Here is a 26460-nt window from a genome sequence, read left to right as displayed (position 1 = left end):
AAGACAGTGACAGTGTCAGGTAAGCATAAGGCCGCATGCCTCAAGTGAGCGCCACAAACAAAGTGACACAACTCAACCAGCTCCCTCACCCCTTTGTCTGAATGGATAGCAATATCCTCATGCAAAAAAGCTAGTAAGGACAGTGTGTTGCACTATTTCAGCATGCAATATCAAGCTATAACACGACGCCACCTAGGAGTTTCTGCCAGGCACAGCTCACAGAGCTGACCAGGAAGATCCTGCATGCATTAATAGGCTGGGAAGTGAAGGTCTGCCTCCACATCTCACATCACATGTGGGGCTCTCTACCACTATTCCAGCCCCTGTGGTCTAGCTCCAACAGGACTCTGTACAATAGGTGCAATCGTGCATGCACCTCGTAGAAAATAAGCATGTTTGTGTGTGTTTTTATGTGCATGTGGGATAGTGAGAGACAGAGTAAAATGGTCCTCGGGGTTTGGGTTGTTCACTTAAAAGTAAAAGAAATATTTTATCACATGCTTGTGAGACAAAACTATTTTCTGATATGGTCTTGTATGCCGCTAGTTCTAAAGTACAGTATCCATATAGCCCTAGAGGCCGGTGCTTGTTCCTGACAATGTCATCATTACCCCTGGTCAGGCTATTCAGTAAGGATAAAATCTCTGGTTCTTTGATTCAAGTGACGCAATGCTGATAAAACTTCTTACTGCCCCCTTGTGTTGATGTCTCATTTTTAAACTGTGGCTCATGTAGTTTCACCATCTTTGATTTGTCAGATACATTAGTCAGGTGACATTTTTACTAAGAACTAAAGCTTCACTTATAAAATATCACTTTATGGTCAGGAAACCTAAGAGGCACTAAAAATATCCTACCACTGCACCCTCACCAAGTTCCTTGGTGACACAAGACTTGTGTCTTACAGCCTAATCCAGTTCCACCAATAAGTGAAGCGCCACTTCATTCCTCAAGCAACCCAGTCACATTCTATTTCTTGTCCCTCTGCTTCAAACGTACCACATTTAGTTTCCTCTTCAGCTTGCGTGAGATTTTTCTCAGGGGCTGAACAGAGTTGCTTGAGGTTCATACATTCAGTCACTGATTCGGTACATTCATCACTTTCACTGGGTAGGAGGCGATTTCATCAGTGAGAAGGACCTTGTGTTTCATACTTAAGAGCAGACGTCATCTGTCTATGAGAGAAAGTGCATCTATTGCTCATAAGAAATGTATGGAACAGTTTGAAAGACAGGAACCCTGCCTTTCTACCTGACAGAAGTGTGTCAGTCTCTGTATGCTAGACCCGAGGGAGTTGCTGCACTGTAAGAAAGTACACCCAAAGGTGCAAGGCTAATACTATAGTATGGTAGTCATGTGTTTGCATGTCATACTGGTTGACCTTGTTGTGTGTATGCGGGACTACATTTCTTAGATGTGTCTTTACCTTTTGAGCTCATGTCTGTTGCAGTATTGGAAGTAACAGTCCTGACCAGGTCCTGCTGCCATTATCGCAGTGGGTCACTGACGCTGACCATCAATATCACGGTGGTGGTTTGTGACTCACTTTGCGAATTGTTCAGGAATCAAAACTGTGAAAACAAGTGTTTTTTCAGTCTTTGAATAATGGATTTGTGTTTGTTCATCGGTGTGTATTTGTGCACACCAGTGTATCCCCTTTCACTTAACAGGAAGGGAGGACCAGCCAACATCCAGCTAAAACATCACATCTCACCATGCTAATAAAAAAATCTTGGGGGAAAACACTGGTTTGCAATTGAAATACAAAGATGCGCGTGTGTTTGTGCAAGGTGATTGGTGTGTGTATCATAGTTTATAACACTGCAGCCCCATTGTGGGACAGACACAGTTTCGAGGTCCAGAGAGGGAAAGGGAGCTTGGTGGTTTTTGAGCAGCTGTCTTTGAGGTGCAGGTTGGAGGAGAGGAGGACGAGGAGGAGAGGGGGAGTCGCCAGAAATCCAGTAACCAAGGCCATTGACTAAAGAAATAAAGTACACATGTGACTCAGGGAACAAATGTTACCATGAAAACAAGATATTGTACTGTTTTCAAACCATTTTCCGATTGTCTGTCTTTCTTACTGAGAGTGTTCACTTGATCAGCGTCGAAATGAGAGAGAAAGGCAGAGAATCGGAACAAAGACTGCGTGCTGAGTGACGTAAAGCCAGTCGGAAAAAACAGCAGAGTTGTCCACGGGGGGTTAGTTGCCTTTTGAGGATATTAGTTTTATGCTCCTGTGAGAAACATGGATTTCCAGATGGTTCTCTCTCCCGAGCAAAACCTGGGTGTCAGCCGATATGAGGTTACTCCAAACCGAACGTGCTTGTTTCCTCTACTGCAGTTACCAGCTTCTCATAGAGCATGGAGAAGGAGGGATAGGGTGGGAGGTCCAGACGATTAAAGCAAGTGTGAGCCCTTTGGAGACAAACACAGAGAGATTAGATGGATGCTGAGATGACTCATCTGTTTTTTGTTGTTTTTTTTTTTTTTGCATTTGCATTTGTTCCTGTCAAATAAAAAGCTCATTCAAAAGAATAATGCCTCAAATGGGTCACCTGAATCTTGCATACATTAGAGCTCTGCTGATATACTGCATATTTATTAGCTTTGGTACAGATACATCTTGCACTTCACTCAAAAACAAGATGCTTTCAAGGAAATTTCATATTTTATTTGACCTAGACAAAATTGCAACATCTACGCCAAAAAATCTAAATTATATGACTGTAATGAGCTGGGATATAGTATATAGAGACTATAAGGGACAACACATAAGCAAAGGGTCACCCTTAATGTTCACCACTGTTCACTATTTAAAGTTATTCTGCTGTCAATATCTTCTAGCTGCTAGAAGTTTGATGCTAGATGTTTAAATTGTGCTAGAATCTAGAACAATTTAAACATCTAGCTTCCATGGCTGCACTCAGATGGTGTCTATGACTACTCTTCTGTCCATTACAGCATAAAGACCATGCAAATGATTTAACTGGCCTGGTATAACTGCTGGAGTGCAATGATTCCTGAATTACACTAAAATTGTATGTGAGGAGGAACTTTGGACTGACTTCAGTGCAGAGCATTCAGTGTTTAATCCTGTTTGATAACATTTTATTTAGCAAAGAAACAGATGTAAATATAATAGAACACAATATAAAATGATATACATTTAAAAAATGACTATAATCTCTGTTAATCATCTACACAGTCATACCATCAGACAGTGATCTTACCTGGGTAAGGAGGTGATTTTTCCCCACTTTTCCACACAGAATCTCCGGGGTCCATTACTGCCCCGCAGAGAGGCAAAACCCTCGTAGGGAATACTGGAGGTGCCTGTCACAAACTTGAGAGGAAGATCACAAAGTTCTCAGAAAGTACTGTATGAAAGCCTCTGAAACTGATCCCTCCCTCTGAAACTTAATTGCAATTCAAAAAGTAATCTCAATTAAAGTAATGTTTTTTTCCAAATTCAATTGAGAAATCAGAAATGTGCATTTTCTTTTTTTCTTAAAGGCATTAAAGACACTAGGAAGCTTAAAGCTTGACAGTATGATGAAGTAAACAGGACCCTCCACATGGGGGCAACCTGCCTCACCTGCAGCAGCCTCAGCCTTTGCTCGTTGTTGAATCTCTCCACAGCTGCCCAGAACCAGCGAATCACGATGTGGTTGTCATGGTAACCTGGGGGGCGCATAGATGATGATGGTGCATGAGTCAGATGAATAACAAATCAGGTCTTCATCCCCTGTTTCTGTCCTCTCCCCTCCACCTCCGGCCGCGCTCTTTCTGTGATTTTTGAACGGGGTCCGCTGTTTAATGTTTAATGGACGAAGCAGTTTGGTCCGTCTCAGTCGATTCCTTTATTAAAAGAGCCTCACACTGAGTCATGGCCGGTTGTCAGATTGAGTTCTCTTGTCTCCTAACTGCTGGCGGCTTTTCAGCAATATTGGCTAGACTCCTAAAAAGCCTTTTAATGTGATCTCTTATAAATGCTTTGGGTACTGGCATCTGGCATCTCTCACAGGTACTGCACACAACGTGTACTACAATAATTAAACGTTAAACTCTGAATACAAGTTTCATGCTCATTACGTAGGACATTACAGTGTAATCTAACATAGTTGTTAAATAGATAATTGCTTTGTCAAACTCAAGAGTCATTAGTTATTATATAGAAAGTAATTAAATAAATAATGTCAACACTTTGAAGGAGGATGCGACCTTTTTAAATGTGACATTAAATCAGAATAGTTTGATAGTGTTGCTCCCTAATAGGAACATCAGAAACATTAAAACTCTGCCTATGCAGCATTTAGACCAGTGAGGGAGGGAATTACCCTGACATGACATAAACCAAGTCCACTAAATACGTTTTATCTATGTCATGTTGTGGTTGAGCCGTATTTTAAATGTCCACTGGAAACATTTCAGAAGGAGTCCATCTGCTCTTCAACAGCTGAAGCAGACTGCTGATGGTTTATGTTTTTTTTGTGTGTGCGTGTATACGCTTTATTTATTTTTTTAAATAGTGTGGTAACTCATAATTTGTGGATGTGCAATCCACCTTTACTTTATGCCCCCCTCACTCAGCCCCTCACACCTCACAACCAATTCACACCAGGATGGAGCCACTCATCCCCCATTCCTGTCCTTGACAGCAGACCAGGTGAGAAAAGAGCTCAGGAAGATAAAGGCGAGGAAAGCAGCTGGACCGGATGGCATCAGCTCCAGGCTCCTTAAGTCCTGTGCAGATGAACTGTGTGGAGTTACAGAGCGTGTCTTCAACCTGAACATCCCACCTGATGAGCACTGAGGAGCAGCTTCAGTGACAGACTGCTTCACCCTCGCTGTGGGAAGGAAAGATTCAGGAGGTCTTTCCTTGCTGCTGCTCCACAACGAACACTCCTAATATGTGCAATATCATTACACCTCAAGGTTTAACACTTTTACTATTTTCTATGTACTGTGTACAACCTTCTTAACCCAGTTACACCTGGCCCATCCATGCCATATCTGACCGTCATCTGTGCAATTCAAAACCATGTATCGTCCATTGTACTTTTTGTATATATGCCAGTACTTGTATTATCTTATTTTATTTTACTTATTATTTATCTTTTATACCCTACCCTTTTAACCTTGATATTTTTGCTGTTCTTTTGTATGCTGTTGTAAACTGCAATTTCCCCCATTGCGGGACAAATAAAGGTTTTCTTAGTCTTAATCTTAATCTTACTGGAAAGTTACAGACGACACAGACAAGAAATGTAGAAAAGAGCACAGTGCTCCTGCTTCACACTGCAGGTATTTTCATCATTGTGTGTAGTATATATTGTTGGCCAATAGGTTATAAGAGATACATTTAAAAAAATAAAAGAAATCAATAAATACCCCAGAATGATCAAAATTGAGAAGGCACAGACTAAGATGTGCTGACATTTGTTCTCTAGTATGGCTCATTCCCATCAGTGATCACAGGACTAGCTGAGAAATGAGAAATACTTCTCACACACGTCTGACTTCTCAGCTATTACTTACCATGGAGGCACTCTAGAGCAAGGCATCTAATCATCCAGAACTTGATACGGAGGTTAAGTAGCAGCATACTTGCAGCTTCAACTTGTGAATCAATATTCAGGAAAAACAGCCATTATGAATGTCTCTTATATGGTTTTCTCACGTAGCTGTCAGTGTGCCACAAAGACTTTAATCTCCATCTCTGCTCTCTTGTTTCACTGCTTCCCTCCAGCTTTACATACCTCCTCTGTACTCTGTGTTGTTCCTCCAGTCTGCCAGGTCGATCTCTGCAGTGCCTGCAATAACCAGCTCCAACTCCCTGGCATCGAACACAGATACCAGCCGCACATCCACCACCTAATAAACAAACCCACACACACAAATGCAACTGGATGAAATGGATAAACATGTGGTACAGCCTATTTATTTATCACAGGCCTCCCACATACCGTACATCACATGGTTGGAGGAATTGCAGAGCACAGAGACAACAGAAAGAGCAAGTAAGACAACACAGTTAGTCAGTCTAGATTCTTCTTGTGGAGCCACACAGAGACACATACTGTGGGAAACGTTCCATCAGTTTGTTTAGAGTAAATTTGGGATTTGACTTGTTTAGAAAATCAGAGTACATACACTTATCCCTCAAAGTCCTGGCATGCTGTCATGTTACCAGGCGAGGGATTTTAGCAGGGGTTGGATTTGTGCTGTTTATTCAAACACACAATCAAAAAGCTCAGCAGATCCCAATCCACTCTTGGTTCACTGTGTCATGTGGGCTATCAGGCCAACATCCATTCTTTCCTACCACGCTAAATGACAGAGTGAAGCTGTCACTAGACTTTGAAGAAGTAATCTGTGGCATTTATTTTAATTACATGGTGATAGTCAGGTTTAAGAGCAAACATCACAGATGTCATTTGGTCTCTTGGCTTGATCAAAATGATTTAAGTGAAATTTGCTGTGACACCAGTTGCTTGATCAAAGCATCATCATACACTGCTGCAAATACCAGATGTGAGGCGGGTATGTACGTAGATGTAAAAGAATAAAATCAAAAAAGATAACCAAAACAAAACATTGTTCAGCAAGCTAATGCAATGACTCCCTGATGCCACGCTGTGTCATTGGTGTTGATCAACCATCCAGTCCTAAACTGTCATATAGTCATTATGTGCTACAAAGAACAAAATGTTACTTGCTCTTTCTGGAGGGACTCATGGCCTTTTAAAGATAGGCTCACAGTTTTCTTACAATACTCATATGGTATGAATCAGATGAAGCAGGTTGTTATCTTTAATCATTTTTCCTTGTTACACTGGTCATAAAAATGAGAACATGAGAACTGATCTTTAAATATCCAGTATGAATATAAAGAATGATGAGAGGACATCACACTATAGTTTCAAGATAAACTTGAACAACTGTTTCTTGAGGCGATGTAAGTGTGCTGTACCTCATAGAAGCCTCGAACAAGGCTCTCCGTCTGCTGGGCCACTCCTCTCTCTATACGCCACTTGACCATTCGTTCAATGTACTCCTTCTTATTCTTCTCTGACACAGGGATACCAGCCCCGCCCGGCTTCAGCTCTCTCTCTGTAATCTGGAGGCAGACAGGGTATATGCCATTTATTTAGCATGACACTGCTTCACGCTGAACAAATGCAAGAAGAGTTGTGTTCACTGACAAACCTGCCCAAAGACCTCCTCATTGACAGTGAAGGTAAGGTCCAACATGTCTTCGATGTCATTGTCCTTCATCCACTGCAGGCTCTGGTGGAACTCCTCATCCAGAAACTCTAGGTCACTCAGGTCACAGGGGCTGCATGAATGGAAGATTTGACAGGGGTCACAAGGTATTGATGGCTTGCCCTCCCCATAAATCATATCCCATTGTAAGTAGTGAGGTTGAAGGTTAATTACCCAAAGTATAAGATGGCAGGCAAGAAAATAGTGTTTATTCAGATTCATTATGTATTAGGATAAAACCCAATAGATTTACTGTGTCAGCTTTGACAGGGTTGAGATGTTTACCAAGACACAGTGGCAATAAATAAAGTTATATAGACATACAACGTACTTAAAGCTAACAGTTTATATGAAGGTAACTGCACATACTGAACATCAGGTTCTTGACCATAATATTCCGCATTCTGCATTACACCCTTGAAACACTGATCTTTTGGATGTTTTCATTCCCTCTATGTGTAGGTATATTGTAGTCATCATTTGACTTTGTAACTGCCATATTTTTGATTTTCAGAATAAATAGAGTCACACAAGAACAAATATATTATACATATCATAGTACACATGTTGTAGGATAATAATTGTGAGAAAAAAACAATACATATTTAAACAACTAATCTCTCATTTCATTAGGTATACCTGATCAATTAACAAATCACATGGCAGGAACATAATACTTTTTGGCATGTAATCCTGTTATTAGCAATATAACCTGAAGTTCAAAGCAAGCATCAGAATGGAGAAGAAATGTGGGTTATAAATGACTGGCATGGATGCTGGTGTCAGATGGACTGGTTTGAGTAGTTTCTGAAAAGGCTGGTCTACTGAGAGTTTCACACACAACCCTCTCTATGGTTTCAGAAAGAAAAAAAAACATCAACAGGGCACAGTTCTCTAGGACAAAATGAGTTGTTCATAGCTGAGCCCAGAATGGCCAGACTGGTTTGAGCAACAATCAAGGTATGCGGAAGTCATCAAGAGCCCATTGAACCTTGAGGCAGAGGGGCTACAGCAGAAGACCACACCAGATGTTATTCCTGTCAGCTAATGACAGGAAACTGAAGCTATGCTAGGTCGACCAGAATGCAAAATGGGCAAAACAATGATTTCAATGCTGAAACTTTCAGATGATAGGGACAACACAAGGGAATGGATACATCCCGCATCATATCAAGGCTGGTGGTAGGGTAATGACGAGGGAGATATTATTTTTGGCACAATTTGGGCCCCAAACCATCCTTTTATGTCCAGAGGTATCCACATTAACTCAAGTTGGTCTCTCGAACACGAGAATGACTTCACTGTACTCAAATGGCCTCCAGATCTCAATCCGCTAGTGCACTAAAAAATATTTCTCGTACCTATGCCACAAGAACCCAGGTGATTCTGAGGGCAAAATGTGGGTCCAACCTCTTACTAGCAAGGTGCAATCACATAAGTGGCTGGTAATAGTGTATTATTCCAAGACTGTTCCCATCATGCACCATAGAAAAAGTAGACTAGCATGGCTTTTTTTAGCTAGGCATCGGCACTATAAAGAAGCATGGCTGTCAAGGCAACAATTCCCTGATTACTTTATGCAAACGAGAAAACCTCTGAAAAGTGTGACTGTCATTATTATCAGTAGAGCAGGATGCCCACAGATCCCTGGTGCATGTAATACATGCCGAATTGTGGACACTGAACCCCCAGTTGCTCCCAGTGCTTAGTACTGGTGTGTGATTGTGTGTGCAAATGGTAAATGTACCACTGTGACTGTAAAGTGCTTTCAGTACCAATAAGTAGAAAAGCACTATATAAATACACCATTTACCGTTTACTAAATTTTCATGCTGGAGAGGTAAAGAATCCTTATCATTACAACATCTGCTCTTGGCGCAGACATTTGGCACGGTTTTAGGTTGTTTGGACAAAGCTATTAATAAGGGCGCTGCTCCTACAGATTGGAAATGCAGCCAGCTGCTGACTGAGAGGATCAGGCTGAAACATTAACGCTCTCAGCAAGGTCTTATTAGGTTAGTGAGGGGGATATGAGTGGAAGTGCCAGTACCTTAGTCAGAGGGAAGCAGGCTGAGGGACTTACATGCGCAGAAGGCCCTTGTAGAAAGGACGGGTAAAAAAGGCATCCAGTAGGTACTGATGAACAAGGGCCAGCCCCAGGATGCGCCCACTGAAGCGAAACCTGGACGCAACAAGGAAAAAAATTTGTGAATATGTGCACAGGCATCAGAACTAGATTGAATAGTGCTTTTCAAATATTGTCTTCAGATTAAGTGTTGGGCATACCCTACTTTGTGGCTTTACTTTTTATGAAAAATATCTTTTGCATGGTGTATTTCATATAGCATCAACGTGACTTAAGTCCAATTTGTAGTTTACTTTCCTGCTTGAGGATGCACCAGATGGTGACAGAACAATGACAAGTATAAGAATCTTCACGATTTGCCGTGAGATCAAGGGACAGAGTTAAAACAGTGCTGAAGGCGACAGTACAAAGGCAAAACAGCAGGGAAGATGAGCAGCTGTGCAGCTTCATAACTGATCCACCTCCCACTATAAACATGATTCTCTGTCATACAGTATTTGTCTGGAAAACTTCTCTATGAGAACACAGACATTCTTCAACTTGATAACTGCTTCTAGCTTTGGGTAAAAGATACATTTTAGTTTGTGCTAAAATCTGTTTTCTTAACTCAGCCCATCCATCCATCCATCCATCCATCCATCCATCCATCCATCCATCCATCCAATCAATGCCACTGAGACAAAATTGACCGGTGAGACACACATCCCTGATCTAAATTTCCACATAGTGCTCCGAAATGGCTTCCATTTTAGGATAGGCACACAGCAGTCAGAGCAGACAATATTAACACTTTACATTCAGCAGGAGCAGGCGGCATCAATAAACATACTTACAAACAGGCCGAGAGACAGACAGACAAACACACATCGACGGAAACCTCACCATTCGTGGTGGTTGTCTACAAAGGCAGACATGGGACTGATCTGGACAGTGTAAGTGTCATTGGCCGAATACTCAAACAAGCCGTAGTATGGGTTGAACAGTTCTCTAGAAACCAAGAAGAAAAACTCTCTGGAGGGCCCACTGTAGTCCAGTCTGTAACACAAATACCATAATAAACATATTACATGTATATAGACTGTATAGTAAAAAAGTGAAAGGCTTTGTATAGACCCAGCTACTGGTTTGTACAGTGTGGGGTTCTGTAGAAACACGACTCCATTGCTCATTGCTTAATGGAAAATGTCCTGCTCCCTAGGTAGATATGGCTGGCTCCTGCTAAGCTAACAAAAACACAATGATTCATGGGTTACAGGCAAATGCCAGTGTAGAGGTGCCAAAAAAAGGAATTCCTCAAATAGTCACTTGAAGCTGGCTCAAAAATCAAGTCAACCCCCAATGTCAGTCAAACTCCCATGTTAATAGGCATAATAAACATGGGTATAGCTTGGTACAGATGTGTTTTTTCTTCTCTATAATAATGTTCCCAAATATAATTAACCCCTTAATTAAGGGAGTGGCTTCTTTGAGTAACAGGAGGGTTTAGTCACAGGTTGTAACTTGTCTGCTTGGGCAAACCTTAGCTCCACTCACATTCTACTGTTTTTTTAAATAACCAGGAGTTAGATGGAGTCAGGAACTGCCAAGATGGCAACAGCTGGAGTCACCACACACACAGCTCTTCAAGTATCCTACAGGTTACCATTATATTACACTTTTTTAATTTTCACTTTAAAAAACATCATATATGTAAGTAAATTGATATTGAATAATGACGTCACAAATATTCGTTCACGCAAAGACTGTGGATTTACTGGTAAGGCTTCAAGTTTGTGTGAATTTGTGCAATATGAAATTCAAGATCAGTTGCAGTTAGCAAACACACAGAGGCACGGTAAGGAAGTGAAATGGGAATAAAATGTGTCTTTCTCACCCATCCTCGCCCACAAAGCTGACGTAGAGTTTACTCCTCTGTAGGTCTTTCCGGGAGTAGCACATGATTTGGTTAAAGGCGTCTTCCAGTAGGTGGTCTCTGCGTATGATGAGCCTGGGAGCACACACAAACAGAAACATGCACACTGTTCAACTAGTAATACATTCTAATTTAAGAAGGATTACTGTTACCATATCAAACCACAAGTTGGAGTGCTAACACTGGATAGGTTAACACTAAGTAAAGTCTTAATCTGTTTGATCATACTGAAGATGTAAATGTTCCAAAATAAAATGCTCAGAAATTTCCTGAAGCAGCTGGACACTGTAGTTTATACCAGATGTTAATGAACAGGAGGAAATTGTGTGTTTGTTGCGGAATATATTCAGCAGTTAGTACAGTACAACAAGGAAGTGTGTTTGTGACTGAGTGACAATAATCTCCATTGTGTGTGTTCATTGTAATAAACCAACATGTCAGCCAGAGCAAGAGTGTGTGTTTTTCATCTGTAAATGAAATATTTATAGCCACATCCTTTAACACTAGAATGCACAGGTGTGACTGCTGTGGAGGCAGCATAGCTAAAACCGTGTAGCATCAGTATGTTTATTCCTTCTTTATACTACTTATACAAAGTTCATATTTCAATGAACTTTGATTTCAAAAAGGATTTCATTTCTTTTTCTTTTAGCCGTAGCAGCCATGACTAAATGCTGTTTTTTTCCTTTCAAAGAACAATGTTGGCTCTTGAAAGAAAATAAACCTACCACTTCCTGTTTAGGGTTCATAACCTCATTCTGTAAGCAGCTTGCTGACCACAAGCTCCACATTAGCCAGTGCTATTTATTCATACAAGCATGTGGTATTTGAACCTACTTGACTTTCCCCGGACCCTGTCCATAACCCTTTGTCTCCAGCTTTCGATAGAAGTTCCGCAGTTTGGCCTCAAAATCCCGTTTATAGGGAGCAGGGGCCCGGGCATTAGCTCGCTGGGTGCCTGAGATAGATCAGAGAGAGAGATTCAGATAGAATGAGAGAAAGACATAGGAAAAAACACAAAGAAGGAAGAGGAAAATGAATCATGAATGTCAAGCAGCAGCACAACACAGCATGTTGGGTAAAGATGAGTTAAGACAGACAAGCAGATAGAGGGACATTGAAATAAAATTGCAGTGATCCCCTAGAGGAAGTTTGGTAAAGCTTGAATGGGGGTGGAATCAGAGAATTGAGAATTTTGTATGCAGGTTAATCCTGGATTGTTATTCTGTATCAGACTGTTAGAGCTTTCATTATTTTGAGACAAAAGTACACATATCTCCTCACCCGACAGTGGGGGGAGTATGCACAAGAAAACTGGCAGGTGAGCCGAAGAGAAGACCCTCTCCAAATAACTATTCATAATTATTACTTTGCACTTAGTCTTGTATAGCCTGATTCAGTTCTTGTGTTTACAAGCCATTGGGATTTCATCATGAGGTGTGTTTCAACTCTAGAGTAAAAACAACCTCTTCACAATCAGAGAGTCCTGCAGCCAATCAGAACCATCTGGCTGTAACTAAATTCAACTCCATGGCGCTCAGATGATGTGTATGACTACGTACTCTTCTGTCCATCAACAAATAATGTGCGCCCAAACTATTTGATTGGCCCTCCAGATCTTTGCTAGAGCATAATCGGTTCCCAATGGAGTGACTCCAGAACAGCTTTGCACCACAAACATTTAGTAGGTGGGGGAGATATTATGGACTTCCACACAATTTTTTATTATTATCTAATTAATATATGGCTCATTCAAATATGTATATATTTGAATATGTATATATTTGAATTAATTATGAATTAGAAGGAAATTAGAGCCACTGGGATTTGGGTTGGCTGGGTTGAGGGGAGGGGCCTCTGTGGATCATCCCACTGATAGGTGATCTGTTTGGGCTCTAGCAAATTTGGAGGCTAGGTCAACACCTTGTACTGTTCTTCATGAACTGCTGCTGCCATCAAGGAGTGTCATTGCTATGGGGTGGGGGTGCCTGGTCTGGTCTAGGTGGGTCGCACATGTCTAAGTAACATCCACATGAATGTCAGGTCCAAAAGCTTCCCAGCAGAACATTGAATTGTCACAAGATGGTCAATGTTATGTACTTAACATGTCAGTGGTTTTAATGTTGTGGCTGATCAGTGTATATATGTCTTATGTGTGTGTATTCATATATGTTAGCTTGTCATCAACCTACGCCATAATATGACAACTGTTTCTTTAGCACGACGGCAAAAAACAAACCTTAAATTACTTTTTTTGTAATAAAAAGTGAGGATTTAATAAAGGTAAGAAAATGTGACTCATGCCAATAAAGCAGACAGAGAGCGAGACAGAGACCTACCAGGGGAGCTCTGAGGAGAGGAGATGGAGTAACCTGGGTGGAGTAATGGTGGTACATATGACATCACCTCCTCCTCAAATAAGCTGAAGACAAGAGAGAGAGGTTCACATAGTCAGACAGAGAGAAAGAGACATGTAACAAAAAGGGAGTCACTTGTCTCAGAGCCGTAAAGTATTAGCATTAGCATTAGCATAGGGTGATATAATGGAATTAGACTTCACCTCACAGAGCAAAAAACATCACTACTGGTTGTTTATATAAAAACAAGGCTAGCTAATAATATGAGAATAAGTAGCTATTACAATGAATTGGTATGACTCTGAAGGTAATTGTGACTGTAAACACGACCTACAGCTTAAATTACCAGGTGTACAGTGAGCATAAAATATGTGGAATCAAGGGCAGTAATTCAAAAGGTAATTTAAAAAACAATGCATTACATACTGTAATTGGTTATCATTTTAACCAGCCGCCTCTCATCCCACACACTACCACACGCCTGCGGGACTCACCTCAGCAGCATGACGAGGTCAGCGTCGCTAGAGAGACGAGCCAGCCCCGTGACTCCCTCACTGCGAATAAACTGCACCTTCTCCCTGCAAACACACACACACATCAGTGGTTACACAGAGAATCCTGGAGGATTAAAGGTTAACCATGTGTTCAGGTTGACTGATGATGATGATAACGTGGCAGTGAGCAAGGCTAATGAGGAAGAGAGAGGGGTTAAAAGGGAAGCAATGAAAGAGAAAAGAGGAGGGGGGAAGGAGGGAGACATACTTGAGTGAATGGTTCCTGGCAAGCTCAGGTTGTCTTTCCTGCAGGATCTCAAAGATGTTGGGTTGCCGTAGAAACGCAACTATCTTGTCATTGTAGGCTGGAAGAAAAGGATGAGAAAATCAGGACTTTGTATCGGGTGTGCTTGCATTTTAATATTTTATCTATCTAAGCAAATTTCACTCTGCCTGACTCACCCACAGGCACCACGTCATGGTACTGACTTCGACTGGAGCCGCTGAAGGTGCTGGACGGACGGGGCATGACGGGTGGGTTGGTTTGGCGTGAGTCATCCACCACCTGTGACAAAAGGAAGCACTACAGTTCAGGTTGCATCCTAGTTCTGAGACTTATCCACCTGCCAGTCATCACTCAACACTAACCTCAACTATGCCCATGAACACTGGATGAATTCTGTGCATGATAGTTTTGGCTGTTCTCATCCATAAACTACAAATCTCTTTTGTTCTGTACACTTGTGCAAACAATTTCCCCAAGCAAAATATGGGTTGATATTTAGGCCCAATGCAAATTAACTTCCGGGATGTACAGATATTAACAGCAGATATAGAACTGGAATAGGTGAGTGGTTCATTACAAGATGGGGGGAGTTTTTGGTTAAATCTGCATAGATACATTTTACTTGTCTTTTTTGTCTGACATTGTCTGTCTCTCTCTATTTCTCTCTCTGTCTTTGACCTTTTGGCCACCTCCGCGTGTTTCAAATTAGATTTTCTCACAGATTAACTTTTGGATGCTGTGTCCTCTGCTGCAGAGGTCAGTTTGCAGTGACATACTGCATCAGGTGCCGAGGCAAATTGTATCGATTCCCATTTTCCTCTGCCATATTTTGTCCATCTATACAACACTTGAATATATTATGTAAGACAGTAACATATAAAGTTGAATAAAGTTGAATTTAGATTTTCAGTCTCACTTCAAAAATTCGACATTGCTCGTGTTGATACCGTGAAGCAGTAATAATGCATTTGTGGGTAAAAGAACATACAATGTAATTGATTCTGCAGCCTTTTTTGTATTTTCAGCAGCTGATGTCATCCTTGATGCCTCTACCACAGAAGTCCTTGCTGCGTTCACAATTCAGAAACTCACTAAGCACTTTTCTCCTTCAAATGGGCCACTATAAACATTACAGTGTCTGGGCTAGCCTTAAGTTGACTCCAGGTGACGAGTGCTGCAGGAGCGGCTGGTCTCTCACCTCCCCAGCACTGTGGCTGCGCTGACGGCTCAGATGCTGGCGGTGGGCCAGCAGCCCGGTGGAGCGAGAACTCTGGAGGGGCAGCCGTGGGTCAATGAAGGTCGTGGAGCGACAGTTGTGATCCACGAAGAAAGGCTGAGGATTGAAAAGCACATACCCATAAGCTCTTCTCAGAAATCTACACAAGCAGTATGATAAAAGTATGGATGATTAAGAAGCAGCACTAAAAACCTACTGGACAACTGAATTCCTAACAGTGAACACACACAACCTTCAGCTTTATGGCTATTCCATGTCAGGTTTTACAATTACACACAAACACACCTTCCCAGTGTGATCATGCTTCATCTCCCAGCCCCGAGGAAGCTCCAGCTGCTTGTTGGAGAACATGTTGAGGAAGGTGACGAGGTCACGGTTGTGCTGGTAGCGCTCAAAGTAATGAGCGTCTCGTCGCACCTTACTGATCATGTGCTTCAGGCAGGTGTTGCTCGTAAACATGCGGTAGGCACTCTGGACAAAGAGGGCAGAGAGGTGAGGTCATCAGAGAGAGACAAGAGACGAGAGACAGAGGAGAGAGCCTTTGGGTCATTTTCAGACAATTTGCCGTTGGTGGCAGACATGGGGATATTCTCATGCTAGTGCTCTTTTGATTCATTAAAGATCCTAAATAGAGTGACTTTAAGCTATTTGAATTAAAGGTTAGATATTCTGTTGTCTCAGAGCAGCATGCTCTAATAGCATTACAGAGAAGTTATTTGAGTGGGTCCCTGTTGTGTTTATCTTGTTTGTGATGACAGGCATGCACACAAGGAAGGAAATACATTCAAAACATGGGTTGGAGCTCAAGAGTGCAGACTATACGGAAAGTCCCTGATTTTAAAGTGTTGCCATTTTGAGTTCTGTCTGTGACTATAGTAGGTAATCATTAATTCCGTTACATAGTCACGTCATTTCTGTTAAATTAATAATTGTTAAATGTCTTAAAAAGTCAATTCAACCAAGCCATATATACCCTATTCTGCTACTTGCAGTATTTTGGTACAGTTTTTCAGTATCAAGTAAGTGTTTTTCTAGTGAACTGACCCATGAGTGTCTTTCTGACCAACAGCCTAACAACATTTATAACTAATACTGTAACTTTAACAGAACTGGTTCTTGAGCTTTAAATAAGTTTTGTCTATAATCACTTTACACTGACAGGGTTAGAATGCAGCACGGTGAAGAAGTCGGGGCTGCACAAGAACTTGGCGCTGGGTGACTGGAGCAGCAGCGAGAGACGCGAGCGACCGCTGGAATGAGCGACTGCGCTCTCTCGTCTGTAGTCTGAAACAGAATGAACAAAATCCTGTCAAACCTTGAGACAAGGGACTGCTAAACAGAGCAGCTTTTTCACTATTATTATCTCGTCTGGAATGATGTGCAAATGCCATGTTGCACAAGCGCAGATGTGAAGAGTTTCAAAAATCCTATGTCCACAATTGTGCAGTGACATTAAAGAAAATGTCTTCAGAGAATATTGCCATTCTCAGATCAAGAGCTCTTGTGAATGAATCGCCTTTTTTGAAATGTATTTTTACTTTCTTGCTATTTCTGAATCTGCGTGTGATATGTCTACTGAGACTTACCAGAAATGGAGTGGGGCATCAGATCACTTTCTGGTTCAGGAAGCAGGTCAACTGAGCTTTCCTCTGACCGATCACTATTGGTTATGGTCCTCCTGATGCTCTGGTATCTGTGATCAAGAGTATATTCAAAGTATAATTTTTCACTAGTTCACCTAATAATGTAGTCTTGAACTGTTTTCTATAAAGAAAATCTAATGAAAGACCAAAATGAAGGCATTTTCAGTGAAGAGAGAATGACACAGAAGTACTTTTCTCTTGAAAGTCTTTGGATACTTTTGTTTATTCCAAAGCACATTAGTTCAAAAACCACATGATGAAAAGAAACAAGAGAAACAAGAGACGCCCACAGGCAATTACCCATTAAAAGAGAACACAAAACAGATAAAGCTCCCTGAGAGCACATATTTCTAAGTACCAAGTTTAGTTTTGCCTCTATTGCTTTAGTGAGCCATTGTACATGAACATGCACTCACTGGTGCTCACTGCTAAGTAAACATGCTAACTTCTCTTCTCAAAGCCTACCTGCGGTTGAGCTGCTCCATCTGCTGAATGGAGTTGGAGCGGGTCAGGCCCTGTGGGGCAGGAGGTCCAGTTGGACGCTGCCACGTGGTGGTCCTGTTCACGTGGTCCACAAAAAAGATCCTCCCATGGCTGTCAATGCGAGCCTCCCAGTCTGAGAGGTAAGCCAGGGGGAGTATGCTCATTATAATAGAATGTATGACGGACATGTGAACAGGAGGACACATATACATACAAACAAACAAAACAACAGACAGACGATACAGAGCATGCAGACACACACACTCACTGGGAGGTAGAGGCTCGTCCACGCGCTGGTACCGATGAATGTCATGACGCACTGAAGGAAGCGAACGTACAGGATGGCCATTGACGTGGGAACCTGAGCATAGAAAATATACAATAAAAGAAAAAAAACATTGTTTTATAATATCAACCTGTTGTGTGAACAACACTATTGTTCAGTCCAGAATTAATGCTCAAAATTAATTAAAGTCAGCCATCAGGCCAACAGGCAGTAGTATCTAGCCAAAGACAAACTAGCTTTAGGAGAAGCATTTCATATTTGATTAATTCTTGATACCTTCCTCTCCGTCCGTTTCCGTGGTAGCCCCCTCCTCCTGTGGCTTTGTCTCCTCCCCTTCCTCCTCTTCTGCCACGCCCCCTGCAGCCTGCAAGCTCAGCCTCCTCACACTGATCTCCTCAACCACCTCTTGCTCGCTGGCTGGTGGAGCTTCTCCTTCAGCCTCAGTGACAGCAGCTTGCCCACCTCCTTCGTCATCCACAGCTTGATTGGTTGGTGGGGTCCTGGACTCTACATCTCCCCCTGGATCTATGGCCGTTTCTGCTCCCTCCTGCACTTCCTACAAAAAAAATAAATAAGAAAGTTAATTCTACGCACACATACTGAGTGGGATTCACACAGGCAGTGGTTCAGACTCAGTACTGTAGATGATGACAAAATCCCAGATGAAATTTCTGGGTGAAAGATTTAAATATGCAAGAAAACCACACTCACTGCTACAAAATATCATCATCATTAAGTACCCTACATCATCAATCTATCACAAACTCACTACAGCAGTGGTCAGTGTGATCGGACAGCTCTCTGATGACGAGAAGACTGTCTGAGGAGCTGTTGCCATGGAGCAGGAGTCAATCTCGGATGAGGGGTCTTCGCCAGCCCCCCTTCCTTGTTCAAGTACTTCTCCATCTTCTGGTAAAACATTATGGGCATCGGTGAATGGAACCTCTTCCACTTCGAGGAAAACATCTTGATCCAAAACATCGTCCAAGTCCAGACCTGCGTCTAGCTGTGGTGCCAGAACTGCCTCAGGAGGTATGTCTTCTGCCACAGCACCTGCACCCTCAGGCTCCAGTTGCTCAGGCTCCTGATGCAGTTCAGGAAACGGGTCGTCTTCATCAGGACCGCCATCATCGGGAGGTTCTCCGTTCATTAGCAGTGGTGACAACGGCACAGGAGGGATGTCGTTGGCTCCAGACCTCTCCTCGTCCTCGTCCGAATCGATGTGCAGCATGGCACTGAGCCTTGTGTGTGTAGGGAAACTAGAGCGCAATTTTGGCGAAGCGGCACCCAAGGGTCTTTCACCAGGGCCTTTAGGGGCCTCAATAGCATCCAGGCCCTCACTGAGAGATCTCTGGAGCATTTCATGGCCTGAAAGGCTTTCAGCTTCAACAAATCTACCCTCTGCTCCAACAAGAGACAAGTCCTTTTCCGGGAAGGCTGTGGCTCCGCCTTCCCACATGCCTTGGGATTCCTGGGAGCCAGTAGGAGAGGGACCTGCAGATACCATGCCTGGAAGGTGGTGAGGCAGGTCCTCGTCATCGGATGGAGTCCCTGGGGCTCCATTCAAGGATGAAATACCAATGATAGAATCAGGAGAGGCACCTACAGCAGGCAAAATAGGTTCCCATTAATGAAAACAAATTCATGCAAAATACACTTTGTAGTAATGACAATTCAAATACAGCTGAAAGGCAGATTTACCATCCGGACCAGTCGAGGTGAGCTCAACTCTGAACTGCAACTGTCCGCTTACATGTTCAGTGGGCAAGCGTCGACACAGGGGGAAAGTCACAGGCTGGACACTACACAGTCACACAAAGACAAATACATGTCATATATCAAAATATATAGATGGCCCATTGCTTATTTAACAGTATATACATCAAATTCAAGTTACCTGTACATTAGTCACCTACCCAGGTATTTTTTCAATAAGCCTCTGTACGGGGATAGTCAGCTGACCAAGGAAGCGTTTGATGATTGGTCGGCTTTTTGCAAACTTGTCCTTTACTTCAATGTAGAGGATATCTGTCATAAGTGCTACAAATGTGTATTTCTGCAGAGTGGAAAAAACATATATGCATACATACAGTTGTAATTTTAATATCTTGTATACTAGATAAAGAGAACGATTCTGAAAGAGTAAAAGCGTAAACTTCACCTCTCCATGCCAGATGGGGTTGGTGGTGTTTGCGATGATGGCGGATCGGCGTTCCTGTCCGTGATGGCTGAAGATGGGGAAGACGCTCCTCTTCCCTGGGTGGATGGACATCTTCAGGTACGGGTCAGGATTAAAAAACATGCCCTTCTTTAAACCAGTGGCACGTAGATCTGCAACAAAACAATCCAGACCAGCAGTCTTATGACTAGAGATTTAAGCAAGGGTAGTGAAGTTCCCTCTTCTTCATTTCCAATTTGCACTCTGGTACATAACTTGGACTAACAGAGGGGAATACTTTGGGTGTGCAAGCTGATTTGTTCTTGCTAGCTAATTAAAATAATCCTGATTTGGTTTGACTTCAGAGGATAACTGGTAACATTCTTGGTTGTTCTCCTGCAGGAAAACACCTTTTTTCAATTCCAAGGCCACTGTTTTTCCTGCACACAGCTTTAGTCTTACCCCCGAGGACTGGAAGGTAATGACGAAGATGGGATCACTCAGCTAAAACACACACACCTGGTCTGTGTTTTCAGGGCTTTATTAAAATTACTGACTCCCCCTTCCAGATATGAACCTGACTCACCCGTCAAAGTAAAGCTGATTAGTTTCCGAGGATGTTCAATGCCCACCTGCTCTGCCAGCCCCTCCACCTGAGAAAGAAGAGACAATGTCACGCTCCACACACCAGTTTGTAGTCCATGGACCATACTCACACACATGTGTTTGGCTCACAAAACTCTCAAATACTCATACATCTAAATAGGAATAGAGAGATAACGTTCAAGGTTGAAGGAATTCAATTTACTGAATTCAAGCAGTTGTGTAGGGATTGATTGTAGTCATACGAGACTCTACATACAAGAATATTTGGTCATCACCGAAATGGACAGCATGAAACATGTCATATAAACAATCAATTACATCCCTGTCTGAACCACCATGAGGATCCTTTATGTACAAATCATGTGAACGTCAAAAGACTCTCAGACAGCTGTCTAGCCTACCAGACAGATATTGCTTTCATGGCTCAGCTTAAAGAAACTGAAAATATCAGGTGGGTGCTGAACAACAATCACGATTTCTATCACTCACTGCTTTCAGTGGATGACAGCCATGACTAGTATGTCAACAAATACAACAAAAACAACTCATTTCTCTCACACACACTCACACAAGCTTGAGTTTCTATCTTTTAAAGCATTTTCCTTTAACATAATGCATTCCTTGGCCACCTCACCCTAACCATCTCATCTTAATGTCTACCCCATACCTAACCATACCCTAATTGTAACCTTTACCCTTAAACCAAGTCTTAACAGGTTTTAACCATCAAAAAGTTGTGGGGCTCAGCAGAACGACAAAAATGGTCGATGACCGATGGAAAAATTCATTACAACCTAATAAAAATAAGACCACACACACCAGGACTGCTGGATTCTTCACAGTGATGCAGGGGGTGGTGGCTCTGAGGGCTCCGCTCACTCCATGGTAGTACTTAAAGCAGATCTTGGTCTCAGCTGCAGAGGAAATAGAAATGAGTTCTAGGATTTGGAAACACTGCCCGTTGTTCCTGTACTATAGAATATGAAGTAATAAGCATGTTAATATGGCTACAGTTAGATTCATTTTAAATATATTGTATGAATTGCATTGATTTGGGGCAGGTTCTAATAAGATGAAACCATAAGATAATAGACATGGTGGACACATGGAAACTCACGCTCCATAAAGTAGGGCCCAGGCTCTAGCCTCCAGACAATCTGACCCTTCTGGGTGCCATTCACCCCTCTGTTCTTACAGTCCCACACGTTAGATGGACTGGTTTCATCTGGAAAAGAGGAAAACTGTTAGCTACACAGGGTGCGGATGTTTGTTAATTCCGAGGTTTAGACATATCATTATCTTGCTGTGTTGACTCCACACCAAATAATGCTAAATCACACAGCAGATGGATTGTGCTCTTGCAGTGAAAAACTGCAACCAAGCTGCATCTGTTCTGCCTTTCAGTACGTTTAGTCTGCAGACTCTGTCTTCCCAAACACAAGTTTGCCTTTAATCAGTGAAATCCATTCCCAAAATAGCCTCGGTACAACCTCTAACCAGAAGGACAAACTTCCTCTGAGTTAAAAACAGGGAGGGGGAATTCCGCTGTACGTAGCACTTTTGCACACAGATTAATGAAGCACCGAGCTCAGCTGACTCGTGGACAGAGTCCAGGGAGGAGTGTGCACTGTGTATTTGTGTGTGTATTGCTGGTTGGGAGTCGAGGAGGGGAGGGCAGATTGCTTATCATTGAATGTCTGCTTAGTCGAGGAAAGCGGTAGCTCCTCTGGGGTATAAGACCCTGGAGCAGGTAATGAAGTCCTGGCGGCCTTATGATCGATATGAAGTGACCTGACACCCCATCTGACACCAGCACTTTACACCGTCTCCTTCCCCCATACAGTACTCCAACCTACAAGGAGGTTTAGAGTTTAAAAGAGTTTAAAAATGTAATCAGCTAATCCAGATGGGTTAAGTCCTGAAGGTCATCAGAAAATAAACTTTGAAAGGAACATTTGGTAAACTAGTTAAAATGATTGTGAAGTTCACTCTTTTATTCTGCTGTCTGTGGGTCTGTCTGACCTTTGGGAAGTCACCCATTGTTTTCAGAACACAATACTAACACAATACATTATGGCGAGCAGCTCACATCCCTGAGTGCTCCCTGAAAGTCACCGTATCAGGGACAGTACCAGTAATTACCTGGTTAATGTGTTTCTTCACAGACCAAAGCAAAGGCAGATTTATGAACGCTGCAGCAAACTTTTATCAGAATGGAATGAGAAAAAAAGAAAGAATTGAGTGTAACAATGGGTTTGTTTACTCTCCAAAACCATTGGCTATTACAGTTTGAAAAAGTCTGATGTTTCACAGAGAGCTTTAACTGTTTTCTAAATACAAACTCGTGATCACTAAACAGACCATAATGCCCTTTTAATATTAATTTGTATCTTAGATTTACAGTACTTCCTAGACCCCTCCCACTCTAGACCAGTTTTTTTGAGTAAAGATTGCTAACAAAATAGTTATATATAATATTATAATAGTTAAAGTACCCAATGTTATGCACTGATAGAAAACTCCATGCCCTTTGTATCAGTTGTTTAACTAACCTAAGGTTGTAACAGTTTGTAGGAGATACTAATTTGACTTATGCACAGTACGCCACAGAAGAACACATTGATCAAAATGCTTAATGTACAGACAGACCCAGAATATTCACTATATTCTGAAAGGTGGTTCCTACACATATATTTTCAGGTAAATGTAAAATCTGTGTATATGTGAATAAGTATGTATTATTAATAATGGAAAAAATGATAATAAAGAAGAATGGAATTCATAGATTCGTAACAAAACAAAGTGCTAGTTGTACACTATTACTCCTGTATTACCTTTCGCCATCATGCACAAACTGCAAACTGTCACAGAGCTTGATAGCCTTCTTCAGCACACAGGTCAATGCATTTCCCCCCTGTCAAATTCCTGTCTCTAAGCAAGATTAGCACACATTATTGGGACCACCCTGCTCGCCTCAGAGCCATGCGTGGTTTGTGATGGTGTGTTATCGTATCCTGAGGCAGAGCCGTTACATGTTGACTCAGCCTGCAGTGCCGTGTAAAGTCTCAACAGCTAGTGTTTCAGTATTGACTCGGAGTTGGAAGCTCCTGCGCAAGACTCCACTTGGCTATTCTCAGCTCCCAATGATAAAATACAAGGATCAGCTGAAAAGCTTTGAGGACAGGTAGGGTCAAGTCAGCTCAGGCAGCTCTGCCTGCCAGCTTCCAAAATAGTTCAGCAAAAAGACTGTGGGGGGAAAAGTACAAATAACTGCGTACAGGCAGAGGAAATCCTTCCAACTGAGTTTCTGGTTTCATTTAGTCTGGCTAGTTCTGAGAATAAACATCTGCAAAACAGAAAACAACCATCCTTATTGTAATACAAGTTGGGTCACAAAAGTGACTTAACTCAACCTTGGCTGCTTTGAAAGTTGAAAACCAACCAATCAGAATGAAGATACTGTGTGTATATATATATATATATATACACAGTTAATTACTGAGACTGTTGGTAGCTCCTATGCTTTTCCTACAATGACACACGAACATTGCTGCTAAGAGTCTAGGACTCTGACTACACTGGTCAACGAGAGACTGTAAGTGCCACATTTTCATATCCATTTTTAGTTTGTAAATAATAGTTTCACAAAATGATACCAACTCTACTCACTAGCGTTTTCCAGCATCTCAAACAATATAACCAGATGGTGCTTGCTCAGTTGTCATGGAGACACACTAGATTTGGTACTACTGCAACATTTTTGACATTATAATATAAAGATGCATTTAAAATGTACTACATTCTAATGTGAGAATTGGATGTTCAAGGTCTAGAACGATTGTTTATGCTTCAGTCTAAGCCAAGGCAGATAATCCCTAGACTGCTATGGATTACTGTAAATCAAAATTTAGCTGGCATGTCAACAGAACCACCTTAGCAACAAACCCCTGAGTATTTGCTGATAAATGCCATGTCACCTGGTGGAAAGAGATAACAGCTTTCATTTACAAGTGGCCACATACTGTGGTAATGATTCTACTAGGCCTGTCTTATAGTGTGGCATGCAATCAATGTGAGACTTCTTACTTGAGATTTGAGTTCCTGGAGCCTTGACTTTGTGCTTGAAAGCAAAAACCTTCAAATCTCACGGTCTGACCTATTTATAACCAGAGCATTAAAAAATTCATAAAACAGCAACAGGCAGGCCTCCCATAGCTGCATACCTTGCACATTTCTTATTAGGATGGTGCGTGGAGTTCACTTATGCAGTAAGCACTACCAATGTGGCTTTGGGAGAAAGCGCTTCAAATGTTGTGTCATTTCAATGGTCAGTACCTTGATTAGCAATTTGCCTATTAGAATTGTGATTAACATTTGTCTCAAAAAAGTGAAAACGTAGCTCTACGGGCAACTGCATATGTAAAAGCCCTCATCTCACCAATGTGGTACAGTCCAATCCAGTCAGTAGCATCCACTTCCTCCTTGATGTCCCAGGATATGACGAGGTTCTGGCCACGGTTCAGCGTGTACTCCAGGGTGGACGCTGTCAGTGAGGACCGGCTCTGGGACGTCACGAGGTCTGTGTCGCTGTTGGCCCGCGGAAGCCCGATGGGGCCGCTCATGACAGAGACGGTGTCCACAGAAGCACCGCCTCTCTCCGCCAGGGTCCGCAGGTTCTCCGGGCTGAGGGTGTGTCGAAGGTGGGGGCTGCGCCTTCGTGGGGCCGACAGGTGTTCGCGGCCCCCGACCGCAAGGTTGGGTGGATTGTGAGAACGGGTCCTAGGTGGTAGGACTGCTGTGGCAAGGGAAGGACGCATGTTGTGCGACTGTTGAAGAGACAACTACGCGAAGTGAAAGCAGTTAATGACAAGAGCCGAGAAGAGGCCGAAATGATTAGGAGCTTCTTATGGCCTGGGCAGGCCGTCAAAGCGAAGATACATTTTGCTGATTTATCTGTGTTGACTCAACTTGAATCATCATGTTTGAACAGTAAGAGTTGGTTTGAGGAGGTGACGGGCGGAAACATATGTCCGCCTTAGAAATGATGTGTCGAGTCTTCCTCCACGGAGGCTCCTACTATCTGCCCTTTAGTCCTATTTCCCACTGCAGTCACAGGCTTAGTCCATGTTATCCAACAGTGACAGGAACCTGAAGATGAGGAAAGAAACAGACAGACATCAGTGCGCTACAAAATTGCTCCCGCACAAGAAAAAATTGCATGCTGTGAGTTGCAATAAACAAATGGCTGAACAAACATTTGTCGCCAGGGGGGCTGTTTAATGTACAAGAACTGACTCAAAATAACCCTGCACAACCATTAGGCTCCAATTTTCCTTTTCTCAAAACCCTTCTGATGAAAAAAAGCAATGTATGTTAAACAGGGCTTCATCTGTGCACAGTCTGGAGCTATTTTTATTTTATTATTTTCATTAGTTTAACGCTTACTAGTATCGCAATTGTAAGAAAAAAATTATACAGCACTATTTACTTTTTTGAGTGATTAATAAAAAGTGTATGCACACTAAATACTGTATATATACACCAATCAGCCACAACATTAAAACCACTGACAGGAGAAGTAAATAACATTGACCATCTTATGACATGTTCTGCTGGGAAACTTTTGGACCTGGTATTCATGTGGAT

At 42.2% G+C, this 26460-nt stretch overlaps 1 protein-coding gene across 1 annotated transcript; it reads right to left on the bottom strand.

Annotated features, from left to right (window-relative positions):
* Positions 1 to 2303: 2303 nt before the first annotated feature.
* hecw2a (HECT, C2 and WW domain containing E3 ubiquitin protein ligase 2a) lies at positions 2304 to 25904 on the bottom strand (the record flags this gene model as incomplete). The annotated part of the gene is made up of 29 exons (XM_084545280.1): positions 25253 to 25904; positions 21932 to 22039; positions 21634 to 21728; positions 20795 to 20861; positions 20212 to 20381; positions 19967 to 20106; positions 19752 to 19852; positions 18820 to 19652; positions 18327 to 18606; positions 18033 to 18125; positions 17747 to 17897; positions 17225 to 17331; positions 16798 to 16922; positions 15924 to 16109; positions 15600 to 15734; positions 14578 to 14680; positions 14384 to 14480; positions 14116 to 14199; positions 13604 to 13686; positions 12102 to 12222; positions 11226 to 11339; positions 10235 to 10387; positions 9350 to 9448; positions 7210 to 7339; positions 6974 to 7120; positions 5760 to 5874; positions 3596 to 3681; positions 3231 to 3343; positions 2304 to 2415 (listed from the first exon to the last, which is right to left on the bottom strand). The coding sequence occupies exons 1-29, from the start codon at positions 25629 to 25631 to the stop codon at positions 2304 to 2306; spliced, it is 4527 nt and encodes a 1508-aa protein (XP_084401406.1). The 5' UTR covers positions 25632 to 25904.
* Positions 25905 to 26460: the final 556 nt, after the last annotated feature.

This window comes from Chelon labrosus, assembly GCF_963514085.1.
Source record: "Chelon labrosus genome assembly, chromosome: 5".
Lineage (NCBI taxonomy): Eukaryota > Metazoa > Chordata > Actinopteri > Mugiliformes > Mugilidae > Chelon > Chelon labrosus.
This window is presented reverse-complemented; position numbering and strand designations above follow the sequence as displayed.